General features: G+C 34.6%; 1 protein-coding gene and 1 long non-coding RNA gene across 4 annotated transcripts; one reads left to right on the top strand and one right to left on the bottom strand.

The window, feature by feature from the left end:
- Positions 1 to 230: 230 nt before the first annotated feature.
- On the bottom strand, positions 231 to 9,408 carry LOC126815978 (uncharacterized). 3 transcript variants are annotated; one of them, XR_007678156.2, is made up of 3 exons: positions 9,275 to 9,408; positions 1,195 to 1,492; positions 231 to 796 (listed from the first exon to the last, which is right to left on the bottom strand). It is a non-coding gene; the product is annotated as an uncharacterized LOC126815978 (long non-coding RNA). The 3 variants fall into 3 exon arrangements; XR_007678155.2 differs by lacking the exon at positions 9,275 to 9,408 and adding an exon at positions 4,450 to 4,588; XR_007678154.2 differs by lacking the exon at positions 9,275 to 9,408 and adding an exon at positions 4,090 to 4,442.
- LOC130012148 (exodeoxyribonuclease-like) lies at positions 5,373 to 14,122 on the top strand. Its single transcript, XM_056099459.1, has 3 exons — positions 5,373 to 11,238; positions 12,677 to 13,030; positions 14,035 to 14,122. Exon 1 carries the CDS (start codon positions 5,437 to 5,439, stop codon positions 6,535 to 6,537), a length of 1,101 nt encoding a protein of 366 aa, XP_055955434.1. The 5' UTR covers positions 5,373 to 5,436; the 3' UTR covers positions 6,538 to 11,238; positions 12,677 to 13,030; positions 14,035 to 14,122.
- Positions 14,123 to 14,425: the final 303 nt, after the last annotated feature.

Here is a 14,425-nt window from a genome sequence, read left to right as displayed (position 1 = left end):
ATGGAGTTTAACGTCCTACTGTTCTGCTCGGACTGGGCTAATGGCGACGCACCATAGAGTGCGTTTATATTGAATCCCAAATTCAAAGGGTTCTTTTACGTGCACGCCATCGTTCCGGGATAAAGAATACATATAGTTTATAAACGGGAATTATTTTTTTTTTCGAGCATTTTAGGTCTCCCGACCCCCTACTATTCATCGGGCGCGCACGCCTAGTTAAAAAACAACGAAACGGAATATGATCGATGCTGTAGTCAGATTGTAATTCAACCTTAAAAAAATATACAAATGACAATTTCAAGGGTAATTATACAATTACAAATACATGTTATACTATACATTAGGGAACAATTACACTACGTCTATTCTGGTACTTCTACAATTACAATTTTAACTATACATCAGTATACAATTATACTACTTATACAATTACAAATTATACTATACATCAGTATACAGTTATACTAAATCTGTTCTGGTACTTATACAATTACAAATACATATACTATACTAAATCTGTTCTGGTACTTATACAATTACAAATACAAAGTGTACTATACATCAGGATACAGTTATACTAAATCTGTTCTGGTACTATCACTATACATCAGTATACAAGTATACTAAATCTGTTCTGGTACTATCACTATACATCGGTATACAATTACACTAAATCTGTTCTGGTACTATCACTATACATCAGTATACAAGTATACTAAATCTATTTTGGTACTATCTTAACCTGGTGGACAATTCTTGGTAAATAAATCTGTCATTTCTATCTGTTAATTAGGCTCTGAAAATAATAAATAACGTTTACCCCTTTCAACCGTTTTTGCTGCTGGTAATACTAACGAGGGTGCGGTGTACACATTGGAAAGAGACAGACAGAGAATTGGGTTTAACGTCCACTCGACACAAACTATGTCATTTCGGGACTAACATATGGTTCAATTCTATTTCAATAATGCGCTTACGCACAGGGGTTTTTAGCAGTGGGAGGAAACCATGAGGTTAGACAGGCGACCCTACCCCTTGCCACGTACCACGTACAGCCGGGGAATCGGTTTACAATAGTAGAGACCATCGAAAATATAAAAAAAACGAAACGAAATATTCGCCCACGAGAAAACCTTAATCTGGATCCTAATTTTATTAGCCGTCGTCAAAGCTGGGGATTTCTATTTCACTTACCTTATTTTCCAAAACCAAGACCTCCCATCATCATAGGGTTGTACATTCCACTCATCATACCAAGTCCAGCTCCATACATACCCATACCACCCATCATGTATGGATTGTATCCTCCCATCATACCCATACCACCCATCATACCAAGTCCACCCATCATACCCATACCTCCCATCATGTATGGACTGTATCCTCCCATCATACCTAATCCACCCATCATTGGGTTTACTCCTAGAGCAACAGTGGCTAGAGCCAGACAGAGAGCGAGAGATAAGATGGTGTTCATGTTTTAGAGTTGATGCTGAAATTTAATGAAAACAAAATCGTAAACTTAAAGTAGCTAAGTCTCTAAGAGAATATCATCCAAAATCTTCAACATTGAAAACACGATTTATTTGTCAAATTAAATCAACATTGATGTTGTGATCTTACAGGAATAAGATGGGCTTTTGATATCCAATATTTAAGACAAAATAAACATTTTACCATTGGTACACGAATCGTGTAACATAATGCGCTTCAGCCCCAGTTGTAAAAAGAGACTCGAGGGACGAGGCTAGACACATTGCACCAAATCGAACGGCGTATGTAGACTGGAATAACCAGACGCTAGAATTTTGCACTCGATTGAGACTGCTGGCTTATTTCGCCGAACATAACTGATTTGAAATTGGAGTAAAAACGGAAACCATTGAATGTAAATCAGTTTATATACATTCATATTACAGTATTATATGCGTTGCGACCCACTTTTATTAATTTCTAGGTCCCAAATGTTAGCGATTTAGCTCCTTTAAATAAAGGTGTTCATCGGCCTCGATTAGAAAAAAAATTAGATATATCTTTTTCTAAAAAATAAAATCTATCTTGGCATCCACTGAACATTATAAGGATCTAAATCCGAGGAGACAGAGGGTACAAGAAAAGTGAATCAAGCTAGTTTCATTTTCTCATAATCTAAGGAAAACATTCGTCCACTCGCTTTCTATATATAATACTTTTTGATTGGTTGATAGCATAGGTATCAAGGGCGGACAACTTGACTATGTGTCTCCCCCATGAGGACTCAGACTAGCAATTATTTGCCCATTGACTTCAGTGTTAAATGGCTGTAACATCACAGGCTGTAGCTTTTTGCTCAACATTCCGTTGGTTCCAATCTTTATAGGCACAATGGGGACAACATTTGGCAATCTCATCATCATAACTTTGTAGGGGGTGGACCATTTAGATTTTTTGCTACGCGGAATTGAAGTTGACTGGGGTGAAAATCTCACTTCCGACACAATGATTGCTCTGCAGAAAGACACTTTACACCCCCTATCCCTCCGCTGTAATATCATCAGTATTACCCAAAACTGCTATGAAATTGCAAATTTGATCCCTTTTCTCCAATTCTAGACCAAAAAGTCAACCAAAAAATGCAGAAAGAGGGGAGAAAAAAATTAAGGGAAAAATTGTCTATTTATAACTCGCACTAATTACTAGTCTTAGTCTGTCTCCCCCGTGAATAGTGGATAGTGGAGTAGAACTGAACAAGAACACCGGGGATACCATGAGACTCAGCTATGAGGGAAATTTTGCCCGGAAATCGGCGCCGATAACTCTTATATCGAAATCCATCTGCCAAGGGTTCTTTTAGTAACTTTTACGTGCACGACAATGTGCACACGAGATTTTTGACAAGGGATAAACTGCACCGGAACATCCCTAAGAACTTTGTCTGCCAAAGAGCCCAAGACCTTCTGGTTGGCAAGCCGGCGTCTTACTCACTGAGTCACCACGACTACCCACAAAGCCTTCTACGCGCTGCCTTCAGATTCTAATATTCCAAGTATTTAAAGTTCCGGTACATTAATTAATTAAAACATTTTGATTAAAATACAGATCTATATATTTTGCTTTAGTTACTTTAAGTTCTATGGATTTACTATCTAGATTGACGGAGAATGAATTAGTTATAGGAGGAGAAACTTTAAATGTGAGTTATGTTGGATTCCGTATAATGATTGTCATTTATGAATATTCCCCATTATATATCAGATGTAGAAATTCTCGATAAGTTAAAAGTATGGAATGTAACCCCGGTCAGCGAGATAAAAGAACGATTTTACAGAGCGGAACATAGCAGACGGTACAAGGTATGTCAAAGTTAAATTTCCTCCTGAGGTCGCTAGCTTGCCATACGCCACTCGTTTTGACGGGCGTTCCTTTTACGTCAAGCATGATAATCAAGCGAGAGTGTGCTTTAACTGCCTAAAAAGTGACCATGAAGTAAAAAACTGTCCAGATTCTAAGTGTTATAAGTGCCAAAAATTAGGACATACGCGTAGAAATTGTAGTGAAAAGGAATGTGAAACCTGTGGATTATTTAGTTGTCAGTGTGAGTCTAATATACAGTGTAAAACTTGTGGATATGTTAGCTGTCAGTGTGATGAAAGTACAGGTGTGAACGATACTCAGGTTAAAGAAACTGTGGAGATAGAGACTGATAGTGAAAACAATGAAAGAGAAATGATTATAGAAAATAATGAAATGACTACAGATACCAGAGTGAGCGAAACTGAAATTGATCCTGTCAACGAATTAGTCAGTGACAATAAAAACAGTGAATTTTTTGAGAACAAGCATATAGATATTGAAACAACCGAAAGATATGAGGCCGAAGGTAATAATAAATAAGATGAGTGGCGATTGGCTAAGTCAACCTTTGACTACAATAAAACCCTACGAAAGAACTATTTAAAAAATTACATCAGTAATAAACCAGGTGCTGGATTCTTCCTTCAGAGAACCAACAATAAAAGGAATGAATAACATAAATAAAGATGTAACAACGCCACCATACCGGACAACATACCCAAATGGAAGGAAGAATGGACCAGGACTCATACTCACCAACAAAGCCCCAAGGTAGAGTTGCACCGCCCTGCCATTCTACCGGACAGAACGACCAGACCAACCCAAACGACCCAAAATATATATATATGTACATAATATGTCTATGTCTGTGAAAATGTCCGTCTTTGTCCATGTCTGTTGCGTCAAATCGCATGCTTGTAAATGTCTACTGGCACCTGTTTCGTCCTTTGCACATGTTATCCTACTGTTGTTTATTGTCCTATGTACATATATATGAAAACCTAATCATCCTATTATTTCTCACTAATCACATTGTAAATTAATGCACCTTGTACACATAACACGTCATTGTCTGCGATATCACCTCGGTGGAAGCGGACGTAAAATACAACTAACCCATCATAATAAACCAGCTTCAAATTTACGCCTTGAACAACTAGCGAGGAGAAGAGAGTCTAGATATAATCTCTAACATGACCAACAGTCTGAAAATGCACAAAAACGTCCACCATCAGTTTCCAGTCAAGATTTATTTATACAGCACAGAGGGGAAGTAAAATCAACAACGGGTTTAACTCGCGAGAGACGGATCTGATTTTCAACTATAACGGTACTTTAAATATAATTTCCCGTCTATCTTTATATTATATAATTTCTATTAAAGTAATTTCTGTTAATTGTAATGGTCTACGAGATCAAAGAAAACTCCAGAACATAACCTTATGCTGGGACAACGAATTTATTTTAAAAATTATTAAACTATGGCACGGTCTAGTGTACAGGAATAATTTTATTAATAGTCTTAGAGGTGCTGAAACTCTACCTAAAAATATCCTCATAAACTCTACTATTTCTGAATGTATTGTGCTTTTAAACTACTTTAATATGTATGTGTATGTCAATAAATGTAAAAATATTATTCTCGTTGATGAGAATCAAGTATTTGATCATTATTTATGGGACAACTTTATAATTTCCTGCACTTTTAATAATAAAGCACGCTGTAGGAACTATAAAGGTAATAATCACGTGACTACATACCGACTGTTTGTTTATGTTTTGACAACACCGCGAGGCTATGCTTATACAGCTTCTGTCTTGTCGTTTAAAGTGACCCAATATCCACCGCAAACTACATGTCAGATTATGTACAGAGTGCAGTGTCTCTTTTATTTATATACAAATCTAATCAATTACAGACTATTATACCACTGTGATAGAGTAATGATTATTATTATATACTTAAGAATATTTACACTAGTAGTTAGTATGACTTTATATTTTCAATTAATATAAATATTTCTTAGAAGACTATTCCATTATTAAAATATAAATTATATGCTTTAAAGATGAAAATGTTATCCTCAAAACGCAAACTCATACATGCCTAAAAAAGCTTCTCCCAATGTAAATGGATTCCGCGATTTACTCAAAATTAAAAACATTTACGCATATTTGAATAGCTTCAATTATGATATAGTCTGTATTCAAGATACATTCTGGGATGATGAGTTTATAAGATCTTTTGCCGATTTATGGGACGGCCCGTGCTTTTTTAATAATTTTCAAGACAATAAAAGACGGGGGGTTGCCATTCTGTTCAAAAACACCTATAAAAATTCCATTACGCAAGAATTTAAAGACAATCAGGGTAGAATAATTAGAGTAGATTTTCAATGCGACAATAAAGACATATCAGTATTCTCTATATACGCCCCTAATAATTATAAAGATAGGGGGGAATTCTATAACGTGCTCTCTTCTTTTATTGATATAAATCGCATGAATGTTATATGTGGTGATTTTAATGATGTAATAGATCCTAAACTAGTCAGAGGTAAAAATATGTATACAAATGTTAGTTCTACTGTAATTTTTAAAACTTTTATACAAGAAAATAACCTGTGTGACATATTTCGTGATAAATATCCAGAAAAGCGTCAATTTACAAGGATACAAACTGTGAACGGGTCATTACGAATGAGCAGGATCGATTATATATTGATTAGTCACCCACTAAAAACACACACCATAAATATATGGACAACTCATACAAAATTGTCCGATCACAGTTTGGTATCGTTACTTTTTGATTTAAATGAGGTAGACAGGGGTCCTGGTATGTGGATTTTAAACAACACGCTTTTAAACAACATTAACTATGTGGAAACTATTAAAAAAATAATTAATGATAAACTAAACTGTAGTCTGTACAAAGAATATCCTCTAATTTGGTGGGACAACCTTAAATATATTATTAAAAAAGAGTCAGTTTTATTTGCACGCAAAGTAAATCAAAAAGAGAAAAAAGAATTTTGGGATTTAAATAATAAATTAACAATATTGTATGAAAAGCAGTCCAAGGGTATATTAGTTGATCAAAATGTAATCCAAGATTTAGAAAGTAAACTATCAGAGTTTGAAACTAAAAAAATGTCGAGGAGCCATGTTAAGATCGAAATCCAAAAACGCCTTAGAATCTGATAGATGTACGTCTTACTTTCTAAATCTTGAGAAGAAAAACCAGGAGAATAATGTAATTAAATGTATTTATGATTCAGATAATATTTTAATTGATGATTCTAGTAATGTCTTGTATACATGTGCTGATTATTATAAAGTATTGTACACTGCCGATCCTGAAGCAGACGATAAACACGAGCAGACGACACTGTGTGATCTCGTTGACTGTACACTAAGCGAAGTCAATAGTAGGTCATGTGACCGACCTGTTACACTCCACGAAGCGTAAATATAGCACTAAACGGTATGCAAAAAGGGAAATCCCCCGGTAATGACGGTTTGACAGTAAGCTGGTATTTACACTTCTGGAGTGTATATAATAGGTCCTATTTTCTTGTATATCTTAAATCATATTATTTCTAGTAAATCGCTGTCTCGCTCTATGAGACATGGTGTTATAACTTTATTTTATAAAGGTAAGGGTGATAAAAGAAATCTGAAAAATTATAGACCTATAAATTTATTAAATGTTGATTATAAGATTTACTCTAGAATTTTAGCCTTAAGACTTAGAAGTATTATTAATACTATTATCTCTCCAGATCAGTCATGTATTCCTGGTCGTGATATTTCAGATAATATTGCTTCGATAAGAGATGTTTTAAATTATGTTGATTTTGAAAATATACCATGTTACATTTTAAAACTTGATGCTCTCAAAGCTTTCGATCGAGTTTCACATTCCTATATTTTTACTGTACTAAAACATTTTAATTTTGGTGATAGTTTTATTGACCACGTTAAAATACTATACTCCAATATATACGTACAGTAGTGTTAAAGTAAACGGCCATATATCTCGCCCTTTCCCGGTAACCAGATCTGTCAGACAGGGTTGTCCACTTTCAGCACTTTTGTACGTACTTACAGCAGAACCTCTCAATGCCCTTATAAAATCTAATCCGAGCATAAAAGGAATATGTATACCAGGTTCACCCACCCCATCCCTCCTATACCAGCATGCAGATGATTGCACCCTTACGCTATCAAACACTGATTCTATTATAACAACCTTTTCACAGATAAAACCATACTGCAAGGCCTCTGGGGCGAAAATCAACGTCGAAAAATCCCAATTACTACCAACTGGATCTGTTAAAAATGAACATGTTTCACTCCCTGTACAAGTTGAAATTATCTATGAATGCATCGAAATATTAGGTATTTACTTAGGATCAAATTCCAATGCATGTAACCATAAAAACTGGGATACCAAACTAAATAAAATTAAAAGAATTCTAAATATGTGGTCTCAACGGAAACTTACCCTAATGGGAAAATCCTGTGTCATTAATTCATTATGTATGTCCTTATTATGGTATCCCTTAAGAGTCTTGAATATACCTTCTTATATTATTAAAAAAATTGAAGAATTTATAAAAGATTTTATGTGGTTTAATAAAACACCTCAAGTCAAGAGTTCCACCATTATAGGTTCATATGATCAAGGTGGTCTAAATATACCCAAACTTGTTTTAAGACAAGATGCTTTCAGATTAAATGTTTTAAAGAAATACAATGATACTACTTTTCATGCTGTATGAAAGCACCTTTTTACTTATTTCCTTAATTCATACCACAACATGAATATAGATATTGAAATTTTTGCATTAAAACCTATTTCAAGTGGTTTACTTCATATACCAGACTTCTATAGATCTATCTTAATTGCATGAAACAACATTAATAATAATACGAGGAGACCACCATTAAGTTATAATGACATTTTAAACCAACCATTGTTTGATAACCCCTTTATATTGTATAATAATAAGCCTCTCCATTATGACATCTTTATTAGCAATAAGATTGTAAAAGTCTCCGATATTTGTTATTGTGTTATACCAGGTCTGCTCCCTTTAATTCATATAATTGATTTATTTACCATTAATAATGATGATGTTGATATTGTTAAGATTGAAAAATATTATAAAACCATATGTTCATGCCTACCAAATGACTGGCTTGTCTTGATTAATAAAGAGAGTCATGTGATTGATAAACATATTATTCTTCATATACAAACTAATGATGATTATGTACCAATTACAAATTGTACATCTAAGCACTTTTATAATGTTTTAAGAAAGAAATTTTATAAAGAACCCACTAGCATAAATTTTTGGAATCAGCTTAATTACGATATTGATTGGAAAAATGTATGGAAATCCATAGGTTTTTACTTAAAAAGCAATGAATGTATAGAAAATGATTTTAAAATAGCCCATAACATTATATATACAAATGAGAAACTCTTCAAGTATAAAACTATTGATAGTCCTCTGTGTTGTCTCTGTTTAAGTGATATAGAGAATATGCAGCATTTACTTCTTAATTGTCCAAAAGTTTCAGAATTTATTAAGAATCTAAAATCTATATTAATTAATTTCTACCCTGAAGGATTTAGCTCTGTCTATTTTAATAAAATATTGTTGTTCGGTGTCCAATCTATCAAGGGTAATAAAAAGAATAATATTTTAATTCTACTACTATCCTTTGCCAGACTAGCCATAATTAAACGCAGAAATATGTTTCTAAAGACTGATAAAATTGTAAATGTTTTCAAACTTTTTATAACAATGTTACAACATCATTTTCAATACCTATATTTTTATTTAAAAGAACAGAAATTTAATGATTTAATATGTATACCAAATCTTGTATATATAGAAAATAATGAAGTTAAATTATGTATAACCTGATGTATCTACAATTGATTAATTCAGTCCACAAGCCACCTTTAGTAGCAGACGAATCTTCACCGTCTGCGCAGAGAATGACCTAGTTGCATAAATACTCAACAGTCTCTTTTATCCAGGTATAATGCTACCACATAAATCTCTGTAGACTAGTACATCCAGAACTCTTTAAACTGCAACATGGAATAAAATTGTTTGAAGCATTTTCTCCGTAACTTTCTAATCATATATAACTTTTTATTTGTCTATGTTATCCAATTGTTTTAAAAATATACATGTTATTTGAATTATAAATATAATATCATGATACAAGTTTACTATTATTGTGACCCACTTTACAACCCGTCATCCAGACATAAACACTCAATCTGTGTCAGCATCACAAGCCTTTACTATCCAGTTCAAAGATACCTATATCCCCATAGTAAACTTGTTCATCCAGCCCTCCAAAAAATTTAACATGAGAATTTGCTATTGCAAACCTTTTCATCAGAATTTCTTAACAATTATTTAAGTATAAACATTTTTCTTGTCTATAATATCTTTATTATCATTTAAAGTCACCAAATATGTTAATTCCTATAACTTTTAAGACTATATTTTAATTTTAAAGCTTATTTTTCTGTTAGACACTGTGGATCTAACACACAAAAACCTTCATACTAGAAATCATATTGTTAACCTGTTTTTAAGAAATTATTTGTAAATCCTTAACTAAATTCATCTCTTTTACTCACAATAGTTTTCATTTATGTTTAAAGTCACCAAATAATGTAATAATTGTAGCATTTAGAATTATAACTAGTAATCGAAAACATATATTGTCATTGATACTGGCCGCACCTAAAACGTTGTAATTATCTATTTCTATAATTGCGTATATGACAGGCATAGATTTTAATTGTACATAATATATTTTATTTATTCTTTTTACTCTTTTATACATACTTGTCTCTTATTCTATACATATTATAAATAACAAAAAATACTTGTTCTTATTGTACACTGTACATTACTGTCACTGTATATTAGATTTGCCTGTATATACATAATTTAATATTTTTCACTGTGAATAGAATGTTATAAAATGCTGTTAATATTATAATGTATATACTTTCTGTGAATAAACATTTTACAAGGGAAAAAAGAAAGCGTGCGCGCGCTGTATCATAAAGTCTGTCATTGAATCAACTGTGGTTTTGAATCCCCGGTTGTACGTGACAAGGAGTAGGGTCGCCTGTCCAACCTCGTGGGTTTTCTCCGGGTCCTCCGGTTTCCTCCCACTGCTAAAGACCCCTACGCGCAAGCGAATTATTGAAATAGAATTAAACCATATATTAGTCCCGAAATGACCTAGTTTGTGTCGAGTGGACGTTAAACCCCATTTCTCTCTCTCTTTTGTCTAGCGAAGACAAGTAAAACAAAACTATGAGCTATAAAAAAAACCAACGAAATGGGATCCATATTTCAATCAGATTATTAATTAGTATTTACCTGTAGATGTTTACACGAAGGTGTCTTGTAGAAAACTGTTTTTTATCTTATCAAATATACCTATATTTATATACTACCTTTAATTGGTATACTAATTACACTTCCCTGTACATGGGTCTTATACAGGGGTCAATACGACAACTCATCTAATTCAAATTACATTAAGTCACTAATATGGTACTGTGTATGACCCGCCTTGGGGTCATTCATTCATTCCTTCATTCATTTATTTAAAATAATAAATAAGAATGGCGTAATGAATAGAAAATGTGTCAGTTTATAAGCATCTCATTTGTCTGAGTTGTCATGTTATTAATGTTAATTAAATTAATTTTGTCAATTAAATCTGTTACGAACGTGTTTTGTCGGATGAACCATGACGGAAGAAATTATATAAAAACAAACGACTTGAACGAAATCTTCACAACAGAAATTATTCTTAACAAGATATCTCAGATCAAAGCACCAGGTAAAAAGAATCTATTTTTATTATAAGTACATGTATTGTTTATGTTCGGATTCCCGTCTTCATTAGCGCAAGGGAGCTGTGGTGACTCAGTGGGTAGGACGTTAGCTCGCTAAGCTGGAGGGCTCGTGTTCGATACCAGCGTTGGCCGGGAGAGTTTATATGGATTTTTTTCTGGCGTAGTTCTTGACTGAGGGCTTGACATGGGACAATGGGCGAAAAACCAAGGTCCCGTAAAAGATCTTGTGGCAGTTGAAATTCGATATTATAGCACAATGAATGGCGTATGCCCGTCTTCATTAGCCCTGTCGGAGAAGAGGGAGCCACGGGCTAAGTGTGTAAGAAGCTGGCTCGCTAGCCTGGAGGTCGCATGTTCGATCCCTGCATTGGCCGAGAAAGTTCAACGGGACTTTCCGACGTGGTTTCTCCTTGTCAGTGGTGCAATACGGAGGCCTTACAAGGACAGTTGTCTAGTCGTTCGGATGGTACGAGGATCCTTGTATACATTGGCGTGCACGTAAAGGATCCATTGGATTTCGATATAAGATTAGGGCAAAGTTTACCTCATAGCATGGCGTATGGCCGTCTTCATTAGCCCAGTTGAAGCAAAACAGTAGTACGTTAAAAAGTAAATACTGAACGCAACCGAACTATTTTTGACTAAGATTCATCTTTCAGCATACTGTATAAATTGATTCCTGTAGCACTAAAAGGTGTGTGTGTGGGGTGGGGTGGGGGTATCATAAGTTCTGTCATTGAGTCAACTGGCGTGGTTTCGATTCCCTGGTGGTTGTACGTGACAAGGAGTAAAGTCGTCTGGCCAAACTCGTGGGTTTTGCCAGATCCTCCGGTTTCGCGAAGGCGAATTATTGAGTGGACGTTAAACCATATTTCTCTCTCTTTCTCCTTTATTGCGCTAAATGACGTACCGGGACTTTAAACTCAATTTCACCTATGTTTGAATATCCAACGATGGGTTTATATTTAGCTTATTTAAAATAAATGAAAATTGGATGGCAGAGGACAGTTTTGTAATTTTAAAATTATGTTAAAATTAAAATTATACTAACAATAAAGCCCGGACAGCGGCGCTACGGTCTACGCTTATATCAAATTCCAACTGCCACACAGGCCTCGGGGTTTTGTCCCATCCGAAGGACTAGACACTGTTCCTTATCAGCCGATACCCCCTCCCTCCCGTCCTACGTCACTGACAACCCATGATCGAACTCGAATCAGCCCCCGTTATATTTAAACGACTCCTAAGACCAAAGTTGCTTATTTATCTAATCTCCTTTATTTTTAATTTTAAATGTCAGTGGTGTAGGACGGAGAACATGGCAAGGACAACTGTCTAGTCTTTCGGATGGGATGAGCCCAATCGGAGTAAAGCAGTAGGACGTTAAACCCCTTTTCATTTCATTTAATTTTTAAATTTCAGAATCAACTCAAAACATGAACACCATCTTATCTCTCGCTCTCTGTCTGGCTCTAGCTACTGTTGCTCTTGGAGTAGACCCAATGATGGGTGGATTAGGTATGATGGGCGGATTAGGTATGATGGGTGGATTAGGTATGATGGGAGGATACAGTCCATACATGATGGGGGGTATGGGAATGATGGGTGGACTTGGTATGATGGGAGGTATGGGTATGATGGGAGGATACAATCCATACATGATGGGTGGTATGGGTATGTATGGAGGTGGACTTGGTATGATGAGTGGAATGTACAACCCTATGATGATGGGAGGTCTTGGTATGGGAGGCCTCGGAGGTGTTTATGGCAAATAAGGTGAGACAAAAAGACATTTTAAGAAATAATATTATTGACATTAAAGTATGCAATATCTCTTTCTATTTGCATATTCTTAGGATATAAAGAAACAGAATATGACTGAAATTCTTATACCCCATTATTTCCATGTGGAGGTGTTATGACGTCGCGCCTGTCCGTCTGGGCGTCCATTAACATTTGTTTGTGGACACTCTACAGTTCACAATTCTTTGCGATTTAGAAAAAACTTATGTTTATATCATAGAGTTGTCGAGTGAGTTCGATTATGGATTATTTCCCCTGATTGTTCTAGAATCACGTACACGGGACCACATGCAAGTATGTATTATGTTTGCACCCAATGCGTCCAAGCATAAAATTTACTTAATGTCAGCACTAACAAATAGAGAGAGAGAGATGGGATTTAACGCCCACTCGACACCAAGTAGGCCATTTCGGGACTAACACATGGTTCAACTTGATTTCAATAATTCGCTTGCGCGTAGGAGAAAACTGGAGGACCGGGAGAAAACCCACGAGGTTGGACAGGCGACCCTACCTACTCCGTGTCACGTACAACCGGGGAATAGAAACCACGCCAGTTAACTCAATGACAGATCTTATGATACAGCGCACACGTGCTAACCATTAAAAAAAAAAAAAAAAAAAAACCATGAGAGAAAATAAAACAGCCTACTTTTCTGCATCGAGTGGGCTAACGAAGACAGGTATACGTCATACAGTCTACTATACCATCATATGTTCCTATCGAGCGTGAACCAACGTTTCACTCACTGAGCCACCGCGACCTCGGCATGTTCCTTGCGAGCCCGAGCCAACATTTTCTTTACTGAGCCGTCGCGCGATTCCCATGTTCCTAGCGAGCCTGAGTCACCGCGACTCCAAAGTTCCATGGAAAGGATGGTTCATAATTTCCTGACATAGATGAACGTTTTATTATAAAGATTTTTTATAATACAGCATGTGTTTATTTTTAATTGACATCTTCTTTTTATATACAGAAACTGGACGAAAGTGAACCACAAAAGTAGAAACAACCTGTAGATGTTTATGATAGCTAACCTTAAATTACAATAAATATTTATTGTTATGTACATAATAGAGATGATATTATATTACAATAAATATTTATTGTTATGTACATAATATAGATTCTATTAAATCATTTAAATTACAATAAATATTTATTGATATGATGTACATAATTAGAGATTCTATTAAATTATTTAAATTACAATAAATATTTATAGTTATGTACATAATTAGAGATTCTATTAAATTATTTAAATTACAATAAATATTTATTGTTATGATGTACATAATTAGAGATTCTATTAAATTATTTAAATTACAATAAATATTTATTATTATGTAAATAATAGAGATAAGATG

This window comes from Patella vulgata, chromosome 3 (assembly GCF_932274485.2).
Source record: "Patella vulgata chromosome 3, xgPatVulg1.2, whole genome shotgun sequence".
In the NCBI taxonomy this organism is placed as follows: domain Eukaryota; kingdom Metazoa; phylum Mollusca; class Gastropoda; family Patellidae; genus Patella; species Patella vulgata.
Note: the sequence above shows the minus strand (reverse complement) of the source record. Positions and strands in the feature narration are given on the sequence as shown.

What these genes read in the sequence shown, in the direction of transcription:
- LOC130012148 (XM_056099459.1), top strand. Translation starts at nt 5,437, where the DNA reads ATGCCTAAAAAAGCTTCTCCCAATGTAAATGGATTCCGCGATTTACTC.